Source organism: Polypterus senegalus, chromosome 18 (assembly GCF_016835505.1).
Source record: "Polypterus senegalus isolate Bchr_013 chromosome 18, ASM1683550v1, whole genome shotgun sequence".
Classification (NCBI taxonomy): Eukaryota; Metazoa; Chordata; class Cladistia; order Polypteriformes; family Polypteridae; genus Polypterus; species Polypterus senegalus.
The window spans coordinates 5,022,421-5,045,981 of NC_053171.1; the positions used below are offsets into that span (position 1 = coordinate 5,022,421).

Consider the following 23,561-nt stretch of genomic DNA (forward strand, 5'->3'; position numbering starts at 1 on the left):
TGTCCTTGAAGCTGCTCCTCTGTGTGGAGATGATCCTGTTCAGTGGATGCAGTGGATTCTCCATGATTGGCAGGAGTCTGCTCAGTGCCCGTCGCTCTGCCACGGGTGTCAAACTGTCCAGATCCATGCCTACAATAGAGCCTGCCTTCCTCAACAGTTTGTCCCTCTTCTTTATGCTGCCTCCCCAGCACACCAGAGTGTAGAAGATGGCGTTCGCCACAACTGTGTGGTAGAACATCTGCAGCATCTTATTGCAGATGTTGAAGGACGCCAGCCTTCTAAGTCAGTATAGTCAGCTCTGTCCTCTCTTACACAGACCATCAGTATTGGCAGTCCAGTCCAATTTATCATCCAGCTGCACTCCCAGGTATTTATAGGTCTGCACCCTCTGCATAGTCACCTCTGATGATCACAAGGTCCATGAGTGGTCTGGGCCTCCTAAAATCCACCACCAGCTCCTTGGTTTTGCTGGTGTTCAGGTGTAGGTGGTTTGAGTCGCACCATTTAACAAAGTCCTCGATTAGGTTCCTATACTCCTCCTCCTGCCCACTCCTGATGCAGCCCACCATAGCAGTGTTGTCAGTGAACTTTTGCACGTGGCAGGACTCCGAGTTGTATTGGAAGTCTGATGTATGTTGGCTGAACAGGACCGGAGGAAGTCCAGTCCCCTGCGGCCCTCCTGTGCTGCTGACCACAATGTCAGACCTGCAGTTCCCGAGACGCACATATTGAGGTCTGTCTGTGAGATAGTCCATGATCCATTGCACCAGGTGTGAATCTACTGCCATCTCTGTCAGCTTGTCCCTGAGGAGCAGAGGTTGGATGGTGCTGAAGGTGTGTTCAGAAGATAGTATCTATCTATCTATCTATCTATCTATCTATCTATCTATCTATCTATCTATCTATCTATCTATCTATCTCTATCTATCTATCTATATATAGTGCCTTTCATATCTATCTATCTATCTATCTATTATATAGTGCCTTTCATCTATCTATCTATCTCTATCTATCTATCTATCTATCGTTTCCTTTCTCTATCTATTTCTATCTTCTTTGCTATCTATCGTTCCTTTCTCATTTATCTTTTTTGCTCGCTGAGACAGATTTCAGTGTTAATGTTTGCAGTGCACCATGTAATGCATATCTCTCTGTTATATGCCTTTTGGTATGGGTTTCATAAAAGCAGAGTTAATGTCTGTGATGTACCATTTGTTGGAATGACAAAATGAGTTTTATTCCTGCACATGTTTGTGATGCGCCATCTGCTGGTATGACAAACACAATGCATTTTATTACTACAAGTGTTCGTGATACAGCATATATAGTGCCTTTCACTTCTATCTATCAATCTATTGTGCATTTTCTAATTATCTATCTACCTATTAATCTATTTTAAGAGATTCTATAAAAAGTTAAATTTACCCCTTGGGACAAATAAAGTCCTGTCCAATATAATCTAATCTAAGAAGAATGCCAAGAGCCAGTGAGCCCTCTAGTGGTTGGAGTGGTGAACAATAAACTGGCAAAACAAAAACAAGAGCCAGTGGAGTCTTCTTGTGGCTAAGGTGTGGATCTATGAGCATAAAAAAGCTCTCGTAGCCAATAAGCCCCCTAGTGGATAAACTCCACAATCCAGTGAGCACACCCTAGTGGTTGAGGTGGTGAACTATCAACATAAGAGTGTGACGATGCGGGTTTGTTGCCTGCTCCCATCATCCGTCCCGGAGCTCTTGACCCCAACACCGTCGGTAATGTCATCGATGAGCTCACAGTGAGGCCCAACAATGGAGCAAGGGGATGGTGCAAAAGTACAAAGTGCTTTTATTTAAAAACAGCAGAACAAAACAGTGTCCAAATAAATAGTGCAGTGATTCAAAAGTCATTAAATAAATAATCCATTAAAACAATAGTGAGACGTGGAGGTAAAAATCCATTAGTAAAAATCTTTAAAACAATGAGGTTAAAATAATGCAGGAAGCAATCCTTCAAATACACAAAGCCCAGTGTCTTCTTTTTACTTGGCGGTTCCCCTACTTCTCATATCTGGGCTTCTCAACTGGGGAGTCACCCTACCTGCAGCTGACCTTCTCTCTGCCTGCTTCAGCTGATAAGATCACCTCACCGACCCCTGGCTCCGATAGACTCATCCAGACAGCGACTTGGGTTCCACAGCGACCAGGGAGCGCACACTGGGGAATACACACCCCAAGTCCCGACTTCCGCTGCCTTCCGTGGCCTTACGCGGAGAGTCATCCGCCTTCCGGTCACTCTCGCTCTTCAAAATAAACTCAACGGGAGTGACCACTATGACTACTCCCTGGATGTCGGCCCAACACCCAGGCTTCGTGCTCAGCTGCATGCAAGCCTGCCCTCCCTCGCTCGCTCACTCGCTCTCCCGCACGACTTTCTCCTCCTGCTTCCTGCCTTCTCCTGCAACTTCCCGTCCGTTCTCTCTTTCATTTCTTTCTCCCCTCTTAACCGCCTTGCGCTTGTGTTTATTAAGAGGACGTGGTAGGCATAGCAATCAGCAGCCCTGGGAATAATTATGGATGTGGACTGTTTCTCACCTGTGCACACATCATGAATTCCTCAGGAACCGCTTTGGCCACACATCACCACACCCCTTCGCTAAGTCGCGAGTACCGTAATTATTTATTTTAAAAGTGGCCCTTTTAACGGGAGCTGTGGACCTGCTATACCACAAAGAGGAGTACTCCTTGCCTAAAAATTTAGTCCAGTCATTGCCTAAGAAGAATGCCAAGAGGCAGTGGTTGGGGTGATGAGCTATAAATTTAAGAAAAACAACAAAAGAGTTCCCCCTAGTGGTTCAAAGAGTGAACTATACATATAGAACTATAAGAGCCATTGAGGCCCCCGTGGATAAAGTGAAACAATAGAAACATGTGCCAAGAAGCAGTGAGCACCCCCTAGTGGATAGGGTGGTGAACTATAAACTGACACTAAACACCACGAGCCAGTGAAGTCTTCTTGTAGTGAAAGTGTTAAACTGCACAAGTAAGAAAAACACTCCTAGTCAGTGAAGACCCCCTAGTGGTGAAAGTGCTAAATTACAGACATTACAAAAGCACCAAGAGCCAGTGAGCACACTCTAGTGGTTAAGGTGGTAAACTACAAACATATGACAAGCAACAAAAGCTTAGGGAGTCCCAGCTAGTGGTTAAAGGGGTAAACTAGAAACAACAGAAAAATGACAAAAAAACGGTGAGCACCCCTAGTGGTTGGTGTGGTGAACTAAACATCACAAGCTAAAGAGGCCAGGGAAAACGTCAGGAACCATTGAGCGCCATCTCATGGTTAAGATGGTGAACTACAAACATAAGAAAGATATCAAGCACTAGTGAGTGCTCCTAGTGGTCAAAGAGGTACAGTAAATGATAAATATAAGAAGAATTTTAAGAGCCAGGAAGTCTCCAGTGGCTAAAGTGTGTAACTGTAGATATACAAGAAACACCAAGAGCCAGTGAGGCCCCCGCATGGTTAAGGTGGTGAAGTGTACACCTAAGAAAACCACAAAGAGCCAGTAAAGTCTTCTTGTGGCTAAAGTGTTACACTATATAATGGCGCTTTTCCACTGCATAGTACGGCACGACACGGTTCAGTTCAGCTCACTTTTGGGGGGTTTTCCACTGGGAACAGTACCTGGTACCTGGTCCTTTTTTTAGTACCACCTCAGCCGAGGTTCCAAGCGCCGAACCGTTACCAAAACATGACGTGTAAACTCTGCTGGTCACTGATTGGCCGGAGAAAATCGTCATTACTGCGTCACTGGCTATTCTTTTCTTTAAAGGTACACACACGCAGAAGTTTGTGTCCCGTCTCTCCATCGCTGGACGCAGTTTGTTACATAAGTGGATGATTGTTTCTTCAGACATTCGAAAGTTCTCCAGCCACTGAGTGTTTGTAAACCAATCACATCCCACCACTCTGAAGCACGGTTAAATGTCCAAACAGATGGTCTGTTGCGGCGACTTTTTCGCAAAATGTGGAAGATCTGTAATATACAGAATCAACATTTTAATGTTACACTGGCAGTTAAGTTCATTTTATGCTTTGCAACAGTGATAAAAGTTAGCTAGTGATGTGCTTTTTTTAGATGCTTACCCTTGCGCATCGTCGAGCTAAAGTGTTGTCGTTGTCTGCGTGTTGTTGTAAAAGTTCCACGGTGTCACGGCAGTAGAGGCGGCGCAACTATAACGACACGTGAATAATCCCACCCACTCTAAAGCGGTACTAAACTGCAGTCGAAACGCAAACCGAGCCGAACTGAGCCGAACCAAGGTGAGCTGTACTGAACCGTGCTGTGCCGTACTATGCAGTGGAAAAGCGCCATAATTGACTATTGAAATAAAAATGCACTCCTAGTCAGTAAGGACCCCTAGTGGTGAAAGTGTGAAACTACAGACATATGAGAAGCCCTCACAGCCAGTGAGTCCTAGCGGTTAAGATTTTAAAGTACAGACATAAGAGATGTGCTCCTATCCGGCAACCCCCCCTAGTGGCTAACATGTTAAACTGCAGGCATATGAAAAACAACAAAGAGGCAGTGAGTACCCCCTAGTGGTAAGGTGATGAACTGTAGCATTCCTAGCCTCTGTGGACCTCTAGTGGTGAAAGTGGTAAGCTACAAAAATAAGAGAGGCACTCTCAGCCAGTAAGCACTCCCTAGCACAGGGGTGTCGAACTCCAGTCCTGGAGGGCCGCAGTGGCTGCAGGTTTTCATTCTAACCATCTTCTTAATCAGTGACCAGTTTTTGCTGCTAATTACTTCTTTTAATTAACTTGACTCAGGCCCTTTAGTTGTTTCTTTTTCCTTAACTAGCAGCCAAACAATGAGACACAAAACAAGCCGCCACATCGCACAATATCTGAAAATAAAGAAAGGTGAAGGTCTCAGTAAGGTTGATCTCTCAACTCACCAAAACACTTTGACGATGTTCTTATGAAAAACAGAAAATGAACAGTTTTGGAAATGTCTGCTGTGGCAGAACGAGAGCAGCAACAAGTCGTGGAATTAAATAACGAGTTTAATTAACAGCAAGAATTGGCTTCTCATTAAGAAACTGGTTGGAGTTTGAAGCCCTAGTTTACCTGGTCATCTGTTGGCTCGTTTCATGTCTCATTTCTGTTTGGCTGCATTTTAATGAGGAAACAAATCAATTCAGAGGACTGAATCCTTCTAACAGGGCTATTAAAATGTGAATTAGCAGTGAAAACAGGTCACTGATTAGGAAACGGGTTAGAATGAAAACCTGTAGCTGCTGCGGCCCTCCAGGCCTGGTGTTGGACGCCTGTGCCCTAGCGTTTAAAGTGTTACACTACAGACGTAAGAGACAACGGTGAGAGCCTGTGTGTTGCCCCCTAGTGATTATGGTGGTGAACTACAAACATAGGAAAAACACCAAAACGCTTTCACTTGGGTGCATCCTCTTATATTGATAATCGTCGAGATGTTTGGAGTCCATCTGTGGTCAGTTGATTGCACCGGTTTGGGATTTGCTCCAGCAGACCCCTGCGACTCTGCTCAAGACTAAAAAGGTTAGAAAACGACTGGCTGAAGGATTAGGGAAGGCACACATCTGTCTATAGAAGGTCCAGCTGTTGACGATGACCAAGCCATGAATTGCCTGCAGAGGTCAGAGACCGAAGGCACAGATCTGGGGAAGGGAAAGCTGCAGCACTGAAAGACCCCAAGAGTGCAGTGGTCTGGGAGAAACTTCCAGAAGGACAACCCTCTCTGTCACACTCCACTGATCTGGGCTTTACAATTAAAGTGGTCAAGCAGAAGGCTGTCCTCAGTCAAAGACGGACAACACTTGCAGTCTCACTTGGAGTTTACGTAAAAGGCAACCAAGGGACTCTGGGAAATGAGATTCTCCGGTCTGAAGAAACCAATGTTAGCGTCAAGATTGGGGGAATCCGGGTGCCACTCTTCAGTGCGGATAGACCTTTTACATCACATGCGGGTCACGACCTCTGAGGACACACCCATAATACCCATCATGTGCCCTAACAATGGGTGCCCAATCAACAGAATCATTTCTGTCAGTCGAATGTGACGTCGCCTTTGACTGAATCTGTTGTGTAGAGTAATGCTTGATGCTAACTGTGTTCTAGAGGAATTGTAAATTGAAATTAAAGCAGTTTATGTGACCCAGTCTTGACCAGCTTTCAGCAATGCTTAGAACCGATATGAGCTGGCAGCAGCAGGAGCAAAAATGAAAACGAGAAAATGTCCTGACTCGAGGGTCCCGTTTATTAGGGAGTTACAAGGACGTGGGAAACTGTCCACTAATAGTGTCCCCCTGTAATCAGCTGTGTAGGTAAGAAGTGTAAGATGCAAGGACCCACGTACCGGCCGGCATGCCCTTGAGGTGGAAGGACATGGGGAGACAACTTAAACAGGGCTTTGTCTCCCCTCAGGACACTGGATGGCAGCGAACCCAGGACTTGCATGGGTGCCCACACTGCATGCTGGGTATTGTAGTCCCTGGAGAGAGCCTTGCTGGCTCCCATGCGGGCCGACAGGGGGAGCTGTGGGTTGTGGGAGTTGCTACTCCGTTGGGCTCCAACCTCACCTGGAACTACTTCGGAGCTACAGCATCATATCACCAGAAGCATTACATAAAAGGAGCTGCCTGCCTAAAACCAATGAGCCAGAATCGGCTGGAGAGGAGGAGGCAATGACCAATGGCAGAGAGAGAAAGAACAAAAGAGTCCTAATAGCGATGGTGGATAACTTATACGTGCGGCTGTGCTGGGAAACGCTTATAAGAAAGAGTTTCCCATGAAAGTGAGACTCTTTTGCCTTTCAACTTGTGTCTAAGCCTGCTGGTGTACGGTGCCTGAGGAGCTGGAGCGCCCCCTGGCGTCCACAGCATGTTAAGGATAAAGGCTTCACCTGCCATCATCATAGCATCTCCGGGACTTTATCTTTGACTCGTGTCTCGTTATTTTTAATTTTCTATTCATTGCTTTTCATTGGTTAATTGAAAGGAGTTACCCTCGCAGTCCCTAAATCTTGTCTTGTTCACGTTTACAATTTGAAACAATGAACGTATGAAACGCATCCTATAGGGCAGTGCTTCTCAGCCGCTGCAGTCGGTGGGCCACAATTTGCTGTTGTTTATAATAGTTGTGTGTCACACGGAGGGTCCGATGATTGCACTCGATTCACCAAGGGTGACTCAAACGCCTTCCACAGCGCTCAAAGATGCAAACGTGGCATAAAGTGGGCTACAACACCAGGAAAGCTGAGAAACACTGCAGGAGGGGGGTCTTTGAGAAAACTATCCCTCATTGAGGGTCTTCTGTAATATGTTTTGAACCCTGATGAAGCGTACTGCTTTAAAAAAAGGACCATGGCCAAGTTTACCTTGAGTTTGACTACCCTGTGCCAACGTTACTGCCCTGCATCACAGCAGAAGGAGTGTTGCAAAGTCAGGACCCCCCTCAAGTGGAAGAGAGCACAGTCTAAAATGGAGTCATCCACAATCTTGATAGATAGATAGATAGATAGATAGATAGATAGATAGATAGATAGATAGATAGATAGATAGATAGATAGATAGATAGATAGGAAAGGCACTATATAATAGATAGATATATAGATAGATAGATAGATAGATAGATAGATAGATAGATAGATAGATAGATAGATAGATAGATAGATAGATAGAGTGAAAGGCACTATATGATAGATAGATAGATAGATAGATAGATAGATAGATAGATAGATAGATAGATAGATAGATAGATAGAATAGATAGATAGAGTGAAAGGCACTATATGATAGATAGATAGATAGATAGATAGATAGATAGATAGATAGATAGATAGATAGATAGATAGATAGATAGGCAGCCAGGTCCCATGCCCGGCCGGGGCACCCCTACTGCATATGTTCTGTGGGAGCCACAAAGGACAGCTCATTACCTCCCCCGGGACACTTGGTGGCAGCCTCCCTGGCCGATGTTGATTCCCCAGTCTCCCGCGTAGCTCCATGGGACATGGAGTCCTCCACAGCCTGGTTGGGAGCTGGGGTGGTCGCTAGGGGGTGCTGCCGAGACTCAAGAACCTGGCTGGACGAGTCTTGAGCCCCACCCGGAGGTGCAATTGGGAGCAGGTGGTCAAGCACCTGGAACACTTCCGGGTGGGCTATAAAACGGGCCAGCCTCCACCACTAAGGGGCCAGAATCGGGAGGAAGAGGACGAGGTTGCCTGGGAGGAGTGGTGGTGCACAGTGGAGAGTTGTTGGTGTTGTGTAACGTGCTTTTAGGACTGTGTTGGGCCTGTGGGACACGGGGAAGACGTGTCCCATGGCTGAAGAGAAAATAAAAGCCTGTGTGATTTTTACACGTGCTTCTGCATCAGTCTGTGCTGGGTCGGGTGCTATATAGTGCCTTTATCACAATAGATAGATAGATAGATAGATAGATAGATAGATAGATAGATAGATAGATAGATAGATAGATAGATAGATAGGCGTAGTTGGCAGGATTACATAAATAGATACTTTATTAATCCCAATGGGAAATTCACCTACTCCAGCAGCAGCATACTGATTAAAACACTATCAATGCCATCACATGTCACTTTCTGACATGGCAACAGGTTGGCAATATGGTGGCATTTGCTAGAACACAAAATGATGTAGTGGCAAAATTCTAGAGATGCTCAAACAAAACTGATTTTGGACTCAAACCTCCAATTTTAAAAATACGAGACCTCTGCGATAAAATGGTTAAAAATGAATCAACACAACGAATCACAACAGGCGGCTCTCCAGGAGTCGAACTCCTTCACCAGACACAATGCAGTTATAAGACCACCCCAGAGAAAACACACAGAAAGGCTTGGGTGGTCACGTCAAGTGGGAGCCATCGTGGGCGATACGGTAAAAAAAAGGTCACCTGACAAGACGACCTCGACCAGGTCTCCCTCTTGGATGTCGGTGGCCGACTTCACCAGCTGCAGGATGTTGTCCGAGCTCGGGTCGTGACGGAACAGGAGGATCTTATCATACATCCCATAAAAGCCACATTCTGGGAACTGGAAGAGGGAGAGAAAAAGATTATTACTGAGGCATATTGCTTAGACGTTAATAAAATAAATGTCAGTAACTCAGAATGATGATGGATGACAGCAAAAGCATGGAAGCAAGAAAAACCCATACGCATTAAAATACTATTAAAAAATAAATGCCAGCAGCATAAGAGAAAGACAGATGATTGAAGAACGCCCACACAGATATATTGTTATTATATAAAAATACCGTCACCATTATGAACATGTTGTAATCCCGGGACTCACAAGTATAAAAATTCTCAAGAAAGGGGCCAGAGGATATGGCGATTAGGACAAGGCCTAAAACACAAACACTGGGCTGGGGCCTACGCTCACAAACAGGCCTTAGCTCTATAAAAGCCATTTGGGAGAGGGGAGCCGTTTAGAAACTCCTGGCCTGAGGAAACAAAACTATAATCATGTAAAGGATGAGAACGCAGAGGAGTTCGCCTCTCATCAGCGAATACTTGGAGTGTAATTTAAAAGCACGCAGAAAAAGTGGCAGGCGAAAAACTGCAAGAGAATGCCCCCCCAATATGGACCTGCTAAACTGGTCTGTTAATGGTGTGTGACACTCAGACAGTTTGATGTGAGGAGGTTCTGCTCACTAATGATATTGATAGCCCCCAGTGCAAGGTGACAAGTGGCATAATGATGTGTTAGACACTGCAAGGACCCTGGGACCACCACTGCGCCTCAAACTCACAACACAACGGCACACACACAAGTTCTACTGTGAGTGTGTGTGTTTCAAGGTGTTTTAAATCCTTTTCAAACCTTTACACAGGGCATCAAAAAACATCGAATTTAATCAGGCAGCACTTCTCTCGTCTCTCCTCCGCTCCTTCGCCAAGCTTTGTCTTCCTCTTCCTCACTCTGGCTCCCCGTACTGAAGCAGGTCTCTCCTTTAATGCAAAACCCGAAACTGCAGCTCAAGAGTACTTCAGGGTATGTACAAAGTAGGGCTTATGAATCCCCTCAGTGCCCCCTGGTGGCACCTACAGAACCCAACTGGGCTGACCCAAGAGAACTACAGTTCCCAATATGCCCTGTGGGACTCCATAGTGGTAACTAAAACCCAGGGAGGCTGCCACCTAGTGTGTTGGGGGAGACAATGCCCTGAATGAATGGTCTTCCTCTGTCCTTCCATGATATTGGCATCCCTGCCAGGTAAGGATCCCAGTTCAGCTCCAGCTGGGATGCCAGTCTCTCACAACCCTGTAAGTCTATAAGCCACTAGTATAAGTGGGTTTCAATTCCCTATAACTGTACATCCAAGGGAGAATGAATCAGAAAAAGGTAGGATGAGCCAACATGGTAATGAAACAAAATGGCGGCTAAGAACTATTCCAAAAACAAAGTAGAAGTTTATTCTTCAGGGTGAAAACTTTCCTTAAACACATTTTAAAATGACAGAAAAAATGATTTGTATCAGAAGCAGTGTGACAGAATAGTGACAATGACATTACAACCTTCTATGTTAACTCTGTGAGCGGCACTAAGTGTGTCTTCATATTGGCTCAATGGTGACCCCTAGTGGTTTGGGGCAGTCAGTTATTTTCTAACCCGCTTTGTTCTGAGCAGGGTCTGTGTGTGTGTGTTTGTGGGGAGGTATGGCGCTGGAGCCTATCCCAGATTATACAACAGACACTCAGCACTTCAGCCTGCCTTCTCACTGTCTAAGGTTTAACTATTTATCTATTAAGAAAAATGTCAAAGTGTCTAAACATACTGTCATGTGTGCCACCCTCTGAGGTACGTAATGCCACTCGCGCCAGCGTTAATCACGTCCTCTTCCTTTGCCTCTACGGTGCTGATAAGACAGAAGTGAGAGCAGCTGACTCCACCCCTTCCTGTCTCCCGCCTATAAGTCACGGGGTCGCCAGAAGGAGGCGTCGCTCTGTGATCAGCGCACACCACAGGACGGAGCTCAGAGGAACAAACGCACCAAGCTCTGAGCGGACCTCTGTTTTTGGTGCCTGTTTGACATCTGATTCTGTACCGTACCAGCTCTTCGTTGGTTTTCAGGTTTGCTTCGATTAAACAGCAGAATAACCGGGGTTGGCACTTACACATTTATCACTTGGACTTGTTGGTCCTTACTTGACTACAGTACAGAAATCCCGAATAAAAGCTTGAAAAAATGGAAAGGGAAACGTAAAACAAAACCAATTCATAATGGCGGGTGTTATTCTTTTAATCATAATAGTAATACCTGCGGTGGGCTGGCACCCTGCCTGGGGTTTGTTTCCTGCCTTGTGCCCTGTGTTGGCTGGGATTGGCTCCAGCAGACCATCGTGACCCATTAGTTAGGATATAGCGGGTTGGATAATGGATGGATGGATGGCTGGATAGTAATACATTTTATTATCTCACAGACAGACCTCAATATGTGCATCTCGGGAACTGCAGGTCTGACATTGTGGTCAGCAGCACAGGAGCACCGCAGAGGACTGGACTTTCACCGGTCCTGTTCAGCCAACATACATCAGACTTTCAATACAACTCGGAGTCCTGCCACGTGCAAAAGTTCACTGATGACACTGCTATGGTGGACTGCATCAGGAGTGGGCAGGAGGAGGAGTAAAGGAACCTAATCAAGGACTTTATTAAATGGTGTGACTCAAACCACCTACAACTGAACACCAGCAAAACCAAGGAGCTGGTGGTGGATTTTAGGAGGACCAGGCCCCTCATGGACCCCGTGATCATCAGAGGTGACTGGGCAGAGGGTGCAGACCTATAAATACCTGGGAGTGCAGCTGGATGATAAACTGGACTGGACTGCCAATACTGATGCTCTGTGCAAGAGAGGACAGAGCCGACTATACTTCATTAGAAGGCTGGCGTCCTTCAACATCTGCAATAAGATGCTACAGATGTTCTACCAGACGGTTGTGATGAGCGCCCTCTTCTACACAGTGGTGTGCTGGGGAGGCAGCATAAACAAGAGGGACAAACTGGTGAGGAAGGCAGGCTCTATCTATCTATCTATCTATTATATAGCGCCTTTTTATCTATCTATCTATCTATCTATCTATCTATCTATCTATCTATCTATCTATCTATCTATTATATAGCGCCTTTTTATCTATCTATCTATCTATCTATCATATAGTGCCTTTCCTGTGCTCGAGGCTTTTATCAGGCTCTTCTGTGGTTTTATTATTATTATTATTATTATTATTATTATTATTATTATTATTATTACTATAATGCAAGAATGAAGGTGCAACCATCAAAGTGACAGAGAATACAATGAAGAAGGTGAGCAGAAGGGAGCAGAACGACCACATAGTTCTGTCACCAACAGGACTGAGACAGCAAGACACACTTCAGTATCCCCAAGTCTTTGTCAGTACAACAGCAGCCGTCCTGTAGAGGAGACACCAAGCAAATCCAAAATATGTCATGAAACGACACGTTCACAAAAGACGCCTAAACCCGAGTAAGCCGGGTGATGTTCGACTGGACAACAGGAGATCACTCCACGGTTTTGATTCCAGAATGGAGAAGCACATCTGGCGAGTGGAGAGATGGTCAGTAGACAGGCAAAAGCAGAAGGGGACATCTTGAAGGGACATGAGGAGAGACAAAGGATTTGGATAATTAAGGAGGAGAACTGCTCAGGGAACTGTCGAGCAAGCCGAGAGTATCAACTTGGATCCTTGCACCAACAGGAAGCCCAGTGGAGAGATCGAACGAGAGGAGTTAGTCGGAGGGGAAATGAGGAACAGAGGAGACTGGTCAACCAGTTTTGCGGCAGTGCGCTCATCACACATGAGCTATTAACTAGTTAAGTGGTGAGACAGCTGCAGTGGGCTGGCACCCTGCCTGGGGTTTGTTTCCTGCCTTGTGCCCTGTGTTGGCTGGGATTGGCTCCAGCAGACCCCCGTGACCCTGTAGTTAAGATATAGCGGGTTGGATAATGGATGGATGGATGGTGAGACGGCTAGCCAGTTAGGGACACTGGATTATTAGGGGGTAGACTGGATGAGGCAGTGGGGGGGTATTTTCGCTTAAACAACAGGTTACACCCCACTCTTTACGAAGGATGCCCAGGGATCTTTTATGTCCACAGAGAATAAGGACCTCAGTTTCACATCTCATCCAAAGGACGATGCCATGTTTCCAGCACAGTGTCCCCTGTCACTGTATTGGGACATTGGGATCCACACACAGACCACAGGGTAAGCGCCACCTGTTGGCCTCATCAACCCCTTTTCCCGTAGCAACCCCAGCTTTTCCTCAATGATCTTCCATCCAAGAGGTGGTCGGTCCTGAACAGGATTAGCTTCAAGCGGATGACATCTTGTGAAGTTCAGGTAGTATGGCTGCTGGTAGGAGAAGGGCTCAGGAGTGTGAGCATGCGGGGTGGTGAGGAGGCAGAGCGGGCAGTGGTCCAATGAGAGGAATGGCGCTCCAGGGGTGGGTTGCTCCCACTGAGCATGCCATGCAGGAGTGATTGAGTGCCATAGGGGTCCTGTTGGACTGACATCAGGAGGCTCTGAGTACCCCTGTGATGGCAGTTGCCAGCGTCTCAGTCTGCTAAGAAGGGTAAACTGCAGAGGGGTCGGACCGCAACCCGCAGCACTCGTGATGTAGGACATCTAACGCCTACAACGTCGGTCACGACACGCAGCGCTATTCTTAAGTGCAGACTAGTCGGGCACACAGGGTCTGTTTCGTGACTGACCTTAGGGATGCTTTGTCATGTTGGGGTGACACGTGACTCACCTAGTATGGTGGGCGGGCGAGACAAGGGAGAAAGACGTACTGGGCTGGCAGGAGAGAAAGACGAGGAAACCCGATGTCTGCCTTGCTTTATTCTTGAATTTTTAACAAAATTGAAGGAGCTCATTCATTGCAGCCTTTCATCTTCGCCAAAGCACTTTTTAATTTTAATTATTTATCGATTTCACGCATTTACTTTGCACTGCACTGTTTGCCCTTTGAGTGCCCGGAATTAAAAAAGCACAAAGCACTCACAGCAGTCTTGTGGTGAGGTGTCCTCATTCTCCATAGTCCATCTCAGATCATGACTATCAGTGCCACAGGTTCAAGGATGTAATGCCAGCTGCGGGCAACCTGGGCATCACAGAAGCTCATAACAGCGGGATTCTCTGATTACCTTGTGAGTTATCACCAGACACCCACCATCTTCACTCCTTCTTTATCTAGATGCCATGAGGAATGTGCCACAGGTTTGTAGCGCTGGCACTATAAGAGGTGGCTGGTGTTCTTGCCTGGCGGGGACGCATCCCGAATGGAAGAACGGGTGGTGGTAGTTTATGAAGGGCAGGGCTCTGACTCCCCAGAACCATGGGTTGGCAGCACCCCTTGGGTTGCCACGGTCTCCACGGATACACGCCGGGCATGCTGGGAGTTGGAGTTCGCTACAGCCCTGTTGGGCTCCTTGGGGACCGCCAGAGGGTGCTGCAGGGATTATTGAGACCCCCCTTACCCTAAAGCTGTGTTTCTCAACCTTTTTTACAATTTATGCCCGATTTTTTCATGGTTTTTGTGGCGCCCCCCACCCCCCCTAAAGTTTTTATGAATATTTTCACATTTTTGATTATACTGAGATACACCCAACAACACTACCTTTTAATTTGGGAATGCACTATTGGCAGACATGCTTAAGTCTGGATTAGACTGGGGCATCATCAAAATATACAGCCACACATACAGTGACACATTTCAAATGAAAACCCATGTGATGAAATCGATGGAAAATTCAACCATCTTTTTAAGAAATTGCATTTAACCCTATACCTCATTTATTTGGAAATGAAAACATCCACGTCCCTACAAAGACCTCGACCTCATTGAAGGTTTTGAGACCCAGTCCAGTCCTGATGTCACGTTCTTTCAAATATGCGCCTCACCTATCTGTGTGTGTGAAAAGAATGCTGATGAGAAATGAAACACAACCAGTAGGCGGTCGGACGGCGAATAAGAGACTCTTTGGGGTTCTGTAATAAGTTTATATGTCACTGTGCTTTGTACAAAAGATACTTCAGAAATGTGCTTCTTCTCACATGTCCAGCTAACACAAGGCCAGATTTAGCACACGGGGCTCATCATTTAGAACTGCTAGGCAAGCTTTAGAAGACATGAAAGGGACAACTGCGAAAATGGGCAACGTGCAACATGAGTCGGCGTCAAGGTTATTCTAGTTTTGCCTTTTTATATTTGTTTTTATCTCTATATTTTTTCTGACCTTACTTGGAAATTCAGTTTAGTTTTCCTTCATCGTGTGTTTTTAGGGGTGGCATGGTGGCACAGTGGGTAGCGCTGCTGCCTCGCAGTTAGGAGACCTGGGTTCATTCCTGCATGGAGTTTGCATGTTCTCCCCGTGTCTGCGTGGGTTTCCTCCGACAGTCCAAAGACACGCAGGTCAGGTGGATTGGCGATCCTAAATTGTGCTTGGTGTGTGTGTGTGTGTGCCCTGTGGTGGGCTGGCGCCCTGCCCGGGGTTTGTTTCCTGCCTTGCACCCTGGGATTGGCTCCAGCAGACCCCCATGACCCTCTAGTTAGGAAATAGTGGATTGGATAATGGACGGGTGTATTTTTAGTTTTAGTTTAGATTTTATTTCATAAAGACATTTCTGTTTTATTTTTATATCTGTTAGTTTCAGTGTTAGCTTTAGTAATCATGGCATGGAGCTACTATGGAGTTTAGTTTTGTGTCACAATTAGAACTGTACACTTGATGGATTCGGTTACAAGTTTAACGTTAGCGGAAGCTTACTACACAACAACAACAACATTTATTTCTATAGCACATTTTCATACAAACAGTAGCTCAAAGTGCTTTACATATTAAAGAATAGAAAAATGAAAGACACAATTATAAAACAAAATAAATCAACATTAATTAACATCGAAGACGAGTAAGGTTCAATGGCCAGGGGGGACAGAAAAAACAAAAAAACTCCAGACGGCTGGAGAAAAAATAAAAAATAAAATCTGTAGGGAACACTACTTGGTTTATCATCTGGTTTTGTTTTTGTCTGATAAAACCAAGCGAAATCGAAAACAGATACCGAATATAAACAACTTCACACAATTCTATCATTTTTAAAATATTTTCTATGTCATTTGTGCAGAACTAGTCTGTGTTGACTGTTGGCACTTTTTATCTTTTTCTTTTATTGCACAAAATTGGCCAATTTGTAATGAAATTTAGGTGAATTTTAAGGTTTGAGGGTTTTTAACTCTAAACGTCTACAGCGGGTGGCACGGTGGCGCAGTGGGTAGCCTTGCTGCCTTGCAGTTAGGAGACCCTTAAGGGTTCACTTCCCGGGTCCTCCCCTGCGTGGAGTTTGCATGTTCTCCCCGTGTCTGCGTGGGTTTCCTCCCACAGTCCAAAGACATGCAGGTGAAGTGCATTGGAGATCCTAAATTGTGTGTGTGTGTGTGTGCCCTGCGGTGGGCTGGCACCCTGCCCTGGGTTTGTTTTCTGCCTTGTGCCCTGTGCTGGCTGGGATTGACTCCGGCAGACCCCCGTGACCCTGTAGTTAGGATATAGCAGGTTGGATAACAGATGGATGAACAATTATTATAAAAGTAAAGTTGAATAAAACAAACTCTGCAGCTGCATGAATAAAAATAAAATGGAGTATTGAGTGTTCAGGTAAAGTGCCGCACTTCCAGGTGATGGATTTGGCCCAAAAGTTACTACAGGCCTACAATTTAGGTGTCACATCCACATGCCGAATTTCATCCATCTAGCTCGTTGCGTTTTTGAGTTTCAGTGATCCCTCCTCGTTCGTGTGGATTGCGCTCCAGAACCCCCCGCGAAAGGTGAAAGTAAAAGCCGTATGTTTGTCTGGTTATTTTGATATATTTGAAGCCCTTATCAACTCTCTTATAAACATTTCCCGCACAGTTATACAGCACAACCCCTTTATGTTCTCTTAGATATTAGGTAAGATTCGTTCACATTCTGTATGTAATCACACTGTTTATATACAGTAAAACCGTAATGTTATTTTAAACGTCTCCGATATCACGTATGTTACCGTCATTATGACAGACGGGCCACCAGCAATAAATACGTACAATGCAAGAAAAATTGTATACAGTAAAATGTGTGTACAGTGACGCTAAACGTACGTACATGTACTCAGTACGTGGAAAATGAGTTATGATGACTTGTCCGATCATTTTAAGAGGAGAGCGTCATAGCTCTTCTATAGGAGTCTCTTCAGGTGACTGTGTGGCATCGCCGTCGTCGTCTGGAGTTTCTTCTTCCATGGATGGCATACTCGGCGGTATTTTGCAGGTAAGGAACATCGTGACGGGCAGTTGCTGGTGCTGCTTTTTCATTTGTGTAAATAGGTTTGCATACACTTCCGTGGCGCCGTCAACAGCATTTCTACATTGCAAAGAACGAATCAATTGCGGGTCCCATTCTTCAACCGATATCCGGAGATCTTTTGCCGTTAGTAGAATGGTCGCGAGACGCTCGAGAGTTAGGCCGGCGTCTTCTTCCTGTGCTGAGTCCTCACTCGGTGACTTGGTCATCTCGGTCAGATCTTCGTCGCTCAGCGTCTCGGAGTGGGCATCGAGCAGCTCATTGACGAAAGTTAACTCTTTACACAGTGAAACACGTTGATGCTGAATTAGCGAGGCGAGAATTCCTGGTTATCCCAAAACGAAATTGAATTCTGCGCTCCGTCTCTGAGCCAATCAGCACCCTGGAACTTCACTGCGTGCTCTGATTGGGTAGCTTCTCAGCCATTTGCCAATAGCGTCCCTTGTATGAAATCAACTGGGCAAACCAACTGAGGAAGCATGTAACAGAAGTAAAAAGACCCATTGTCCGCAGAAACCCACGAAGCAGCGAAAAATCCACGTTATATATTTAAATACGCTTACATATAAAATCCGAGATAGAGTGAAGCCGCGAAAGTCGAAGCACGATATAGTGAGGGATTACTGAGTCGTCTTTACACACACACACGCAGACACACAGATAATTCCAATAAACGGTATTTTTGGACTCAGGGCGGTCTATAATATCAAGATTCATCAAAATATCGAGGCCAAACTTTTTCATGATTACTGTACGCTCTGTACACTTCGTATATGAGAAAGTAAAAAACGATTTCTGCTGTGCGAAGTGGCAGGTGAAATGCTGTCAACAAAAAGCAGTCACCTGAGAAATAAACGGAGACGTTACTCACTCGGGATTTTTATGTCCTTATGGTAAACGTTTTGTTGACCAGCACTTTCTGATTTCAGACATTTAAAGGACATCTTTATATACAACAGATGCCAAGAAGGGGTTCACGTAAATCGCTTTCTGTTTCACACGCTTTATGCGCCCACATTCAGCTCGCTCTGTCACCTCAAATGCTGTGTGAACAGCCGCCGTTCACTGGAGGAATACATGCAGGGGGCTCGTGGTGGATGACTTTCTGTTTTAGAGTTAAAAGTCATAGCGGTTAAAGACTAACGGCAAGGATATTCATTCAAAAACGGAAACTAAAAATATTTTAGTGAATTATTATTTTATTTCAGTTAGTCTTTCCAGCTACTAGAGAGGTGAAGAAGAGAGTGCAGGCAGGCAGGGAGGAGTGGGTGGAGAAGAGTGTCAGGAGTGATTGGTGACAGACGGGTATCAGCAAGAGTGACAGGGAAGGTCTACAGGACGGTAGTGAGACCAGCGATGTCATGTGGGCTGGAGACGGTGGCACAGGAGACAGAGCTGGAGGTGGCAGAGTTAAAGATGTGAAGATTGGCATTGAGTGTGACGAGGATTAGAAATGAGGACATTAGAGGGTCAGCTCAGGTTGGGAGACAAATTGAGAGAGGCGAGATGGCGTTGGTTTGGACATGTGCAGAGGAGAGATGAGGGGTATATTGGGAGAAGGGTACTAGGGATAGAGCTGCCAGGGAAGAGGAGAAGAGGAAGGCCTAAGCGAAGCTGGTGAGAGAGGACATGCAGGTGATGGGTGTAACAGAGCAAGATGTCGAGGACAGAAAGATCTGGAAGAAGATGATCCGCTGTGGTGACCCCTACCAGGAGCAACCAAAAGAAGAAGAAGAAGTTTTTCCAGCTACTTTAATAGTTTCGTTAAGTTTTAGCTTTTCATTTCAGTTTTGTTAATTATTTTATTTCAGTTTACGAAAATGTTTTTTTCATAACAGTTCCAGTTTTGATTTTAGTTTTCGTTAACTATAATAACCTTGATCAGCATGATATGGGATCTTCTTTTCCTTGTTTGGAATGGCATGATTTACTAAGTGGGGGGCCTGCACATGAAGAAAGAGTATAAAGCCTTGGCACATTGCCCGGCACACCTTTGAAGCTGACGGATGGATGGGAGATAACGTCATCCGATCCTGAAAATCCTTTCAGCGCAGCGAAGAAAATGTCAGACTGTATACGTCGAGTTCCCACTTCGGTGAAAAGTCTTGTTATTGGCTTCCTCCGCCTGTTATGCCTCGTAAATCGTTATTAAACAAAGCTGTTATTTCTCCTATGGGATTTCTTACTAAGGGAGGTGTATCGCCTTTTAATATTATATCTATATAGTTTTGGGTTATGTAACATCCTAGAATTACAAAAGAACTTATTCCAACAAGGGAGCTAGCGCCCCCTGCTGGATGGAGGTTCATATATTTGTAAATCTGAGTCACCAGCCATGAACCTCACCGCATATCACTGCCCTTCAGTATTGGCAGCAGAAATCGTCAACATACCATCTTCTGGCGCCAGTGGCCGGAGACCTCGTCTGAGCACCAACATTACAGGCACATGTCGAGCGAATATTTTCACCGTGTGGCTGTCTGTGCCAATGACATCATTGCAACATGAACAGATCTCTCGAAATGTGTGCTTGTTTAAAGATTGACAGCAACGTGCTTGTACAGACCGGTGTCTTGGGTTGAAACATTTGATCTTGCCGACTACACTCATTAGGTCACTTCATCTGTTTGATCATTGACAGTTTAACGGCATTATGAACTGTGAGGGTATTTTGTTGATTGAAACATAACTTGCATTGAAATATGTGTAGGCCAGCATCTGTGGTCCTGTAACAGAAAAAAAAAACTAAAATTGTACTAATATTATATAAAAAAGTCAAGTCAAGTCAGGGAGCAGGCACTGGTACAGCGTGTTGGCACACCCAATACACGGTGAAACAACTTGGGATCCCGGTTGGCAATCCCCCAGGCAGACACACGGTCCAGTCCCACCCTCCGGAAATGACCCTCTATCTGCTGCAGCCAGGTATTATGTGGGCGACCCCCTTGGCCTGGTCCAGCCACTTGGGTCCCCAGAAATGAGGATCTTATGAGCCAGATCACCCTTGGGGAAACGCGCCACATGGCCGTAGTGTCGTAACTGACGCTCCCTCGCAATGCAGGTCATGTGCCTCCTTCGGGACTCCATGAGCAACACAAAGTCAAACCAACGGTACCCAAGGATTTTCCGGAGACACACTGAAGTCCAGTCTTCATCTGAGGTCACTGGATAGCGTCCATGTCTCGCAACCATATACGTGTAGCAAGACAGGAAGCACCAGGACTCTAAAGACTTTTTCATAGATATTAGGAGCGCCACGCACCCCTTTCCAGTGACCTCATGAGCCCCCATGCTTTCCCAATCTGTCTACTGACTTCATAGGAAGAGTCACCAGAGTCACATGAACGTCACAGCCGAGGTACCTCTCAACGAGGTCGACACTCTCACGCTGATGGCCGTGCCCAAGAGGTCATTAAAGGCCTGGCTGTTGGTTTTTATCAGGACACTCACAAGCCCAGACACTCCGACTCCTCACTCAGTCTCTTGAGAGGCCCGATCAGAGCCTCCTTTGAAGATCACAGCATCGTCAGTAAAGTCAAGATCCGTGAATCTCTCTTCACCAACAGATGTCCCAAAGCCACTGGACCCCATGACCCCCCAACACCCAGTCCATACAAGCATTGAACAGAGGAGTAGCCGAACACATCGCTGATGAACCCCAGAATCAACTGGGAAAAACGCAGAGGTCCTGCCTCCACTCAGCACAGAACTCACAGTACCAGTGGACAGGCCGGCCATGATATCCAGCAACCTCGAGGGGATCCCGCGAACCCTCATGATGCCCCACAGGGCAGCTCGATCAACCGAGTCGAACGCTTTATGAAAATCGACAAAGTCTGCAAAGAAACTCTACTGATATTCGCGTTTGCGCTCCATGAGAACCCTCAGTGCCAGGATGTGGTCGATGGTCGACTTCTTAGGCGTAAAACCCGACTGCTCCAGTTGCTGGTAGGTGAGCAGGTGATCATGGATGCTATTGAGGACGACCCTTACCCGGCACAGAGAGCAGAGTTATCCCCCCATAGACTAAATAAACTAAATACAATAAAAGCTAAAATTTTAAACACAGAACTAAATAAAAAATAAAAATTGTTGACTCCACTAAAAACTAGAACGAAATAAAAATGAATTTTATAAAATAAAATAAAAACTAAAACTACAATTGATTTCAGAACTGAAATATCACTGCAAGATGGTTGCCGACCACGTCCACCCCTGCATGGCAATAGCATTCCCCATTGGCAGTGGGATGGAACGCGCCATGCCACACTGCCAAAATGGTTCAGGAAGGGTTTGAGGAACGTGAGAAAGAATTCAAGGGCATTGACTTGGCCTCCACCTGACAAGTCCGATCCGTGGAGGCTCCACCTTGCATGGACGCCTTCAGAGTCCAAGTCTCCATGAGGAGGACCAACGCAATGTCAGGCAGGGGCTTGTCATGGTGTCTGTACTTAGTGTGGCAGATCAAACTTTTCTTGACATTTCCCTGGCGTGTTTCTTTGATATTCAGGTGGTGGGGTGTCATGCACAGTACAGGAGGTCTTAGCTGCTGGCCTAACTAAGCACTTTGAGCATGGGAAAGGCGCTATATAAATAGAATTTATTATCATTATCATTATTATTATTATTATTAACTCCATTCCTCCCTCATTTTACAAGCATAGCCGCACCATTGCTACCAAAATGTGTTGGTAACCACATCAAGCACAAAAGTCGGAGTTCGCTACAAGTTTACTTCTGCTGTTGTGTGACGAGCCCCCTCTGTAATCAATTGGGTGTCACAGTGAGGACCAGTCCATCGATCCCCCAGTGCCATGTTGTGTCACCATGTATTGATTCTGCTCAGTCGCCGTTAACCATCAGTCCAGACAATTCCAGAACTGAATGGGACGTTTGTCAGCTGGCACAATTACATAAACACATCAGGTGGTCTCGTCTGTCCAAGGCTGGTGGATAAGCAGATAAGCAGGGACGAAGTGAACACGAGGAACGAGGGAGTGATTACTGCCTGCCCTGTCCCAGTCTGCCCCGTCTGCAAGTCTCCTTTCAGTTCTGATTACTCTTCATTGATTTGGTTGTTTTTGTACAATTATTAAAATAAGCCCAAGAGTCAGGTGGCGCAGTACTTAGCGCTCCTGCTTCCTACCATTGGAGACCTCGGTTCAGCTTTCCCTGTCCCTACAGCGCTGTGTGTTTACTGTGGATGCTTGTTATCTGCCTCATCCCAGACGTGCACCTAAGTGAAAAATAAAAGAAACAAAGAAAACAAACTCTCTTGAAAATGTCTCACCATGTCTAACTCCAGATGGAGCTGGCACAAATCTCACAGGGAAAGCTTTATAAAATGCAGAGCAATTAACAAAAAGTAAAAGGCAACAAACGTATGCCACAGACACCCTGCACGGCAAACATTAACGTCAACTGAGAGTCACTGACAGGCAGACATAAATCAGTTTATCCACCTTAAGAAAGGGACAGGTGTCTCTGTTTTTGTGTGTCTGGTTGCTGTGTTTCTGTTATACGCCATTTGGGAATATTTGTGATGCGCCATCTGTTGGAATGACAAACGCAATGCATTATTTAACCACATGCAATGCAACATCTGGAGTTGCCCCAGGTGAGAGGCGTCGAGCGGGTGTGGGCATACTTATTGCCCCCCTGACTTGGAACCTGTTCATGGGGTTCACCCCGGTAGACGAGAGGGTAGCCTTTGGGTGGGGAGATGGGTCCTGACTGTTGTTTGTATGTATGCGCCGAACAGCAGTTTGGAGTACCCATCCTTTTTGAAATCTCTGAAGGGGGTGCTAGAGGGCATACCTTCTGGGGACTCCTTTGAACTGCTGGGAGACTTCAGTGCTCACGTGGGCAATGACAGTGAGACCTGGAAGGGCGTGATTGGAGGAATGGCCCCCCCGATCTGAACCCGAGCGGTGTTTTGTTATTGGACTTCTGTGCCCGTCACGGATTGTCCATAACGAACACCGTGTTCAAGCATAAGGGTGTTCATATGTGCACTTGGCACCAGGACACCCTAGGCCTCAGGTCGATGATCGACTTTGTGGTCGTGTCGTCGGACTTGCGGCCACATGTCTTGGACACTCGGGTGAAGAGAGGGACGGAGCTGTCAACTGATCACCACCTGGTGGTGAGT

At 45.9% G+C, this 23,561-nt stretch overlaps 1 protein-coding gene across 3 annotated transcripts in view; it reads right to left on the minus strand.

Annotated features, from left to right (window-relative positions):
* The window catches only part of prkd1 (protein kinase D1), a 266,398-nt gene that overhangs the window by 107,112 nt on the left and 135,725 nt on the right, over positions 1-23,561 (minus strand). For all 3 annotated transcript variants that reach the window (XM_039741300.1, XM_039741299.1, XM_039741301.1), the window contains exon 2: positions 8,934-9,072. In XM_039741300.1, the coding sequence (XP_039597234.1) occupies positions 8,934-9,072 (139 nt within the window). The remainder of the gene's footprint in view (positions 1-8,933; positions 9,073-23,561) is intronic.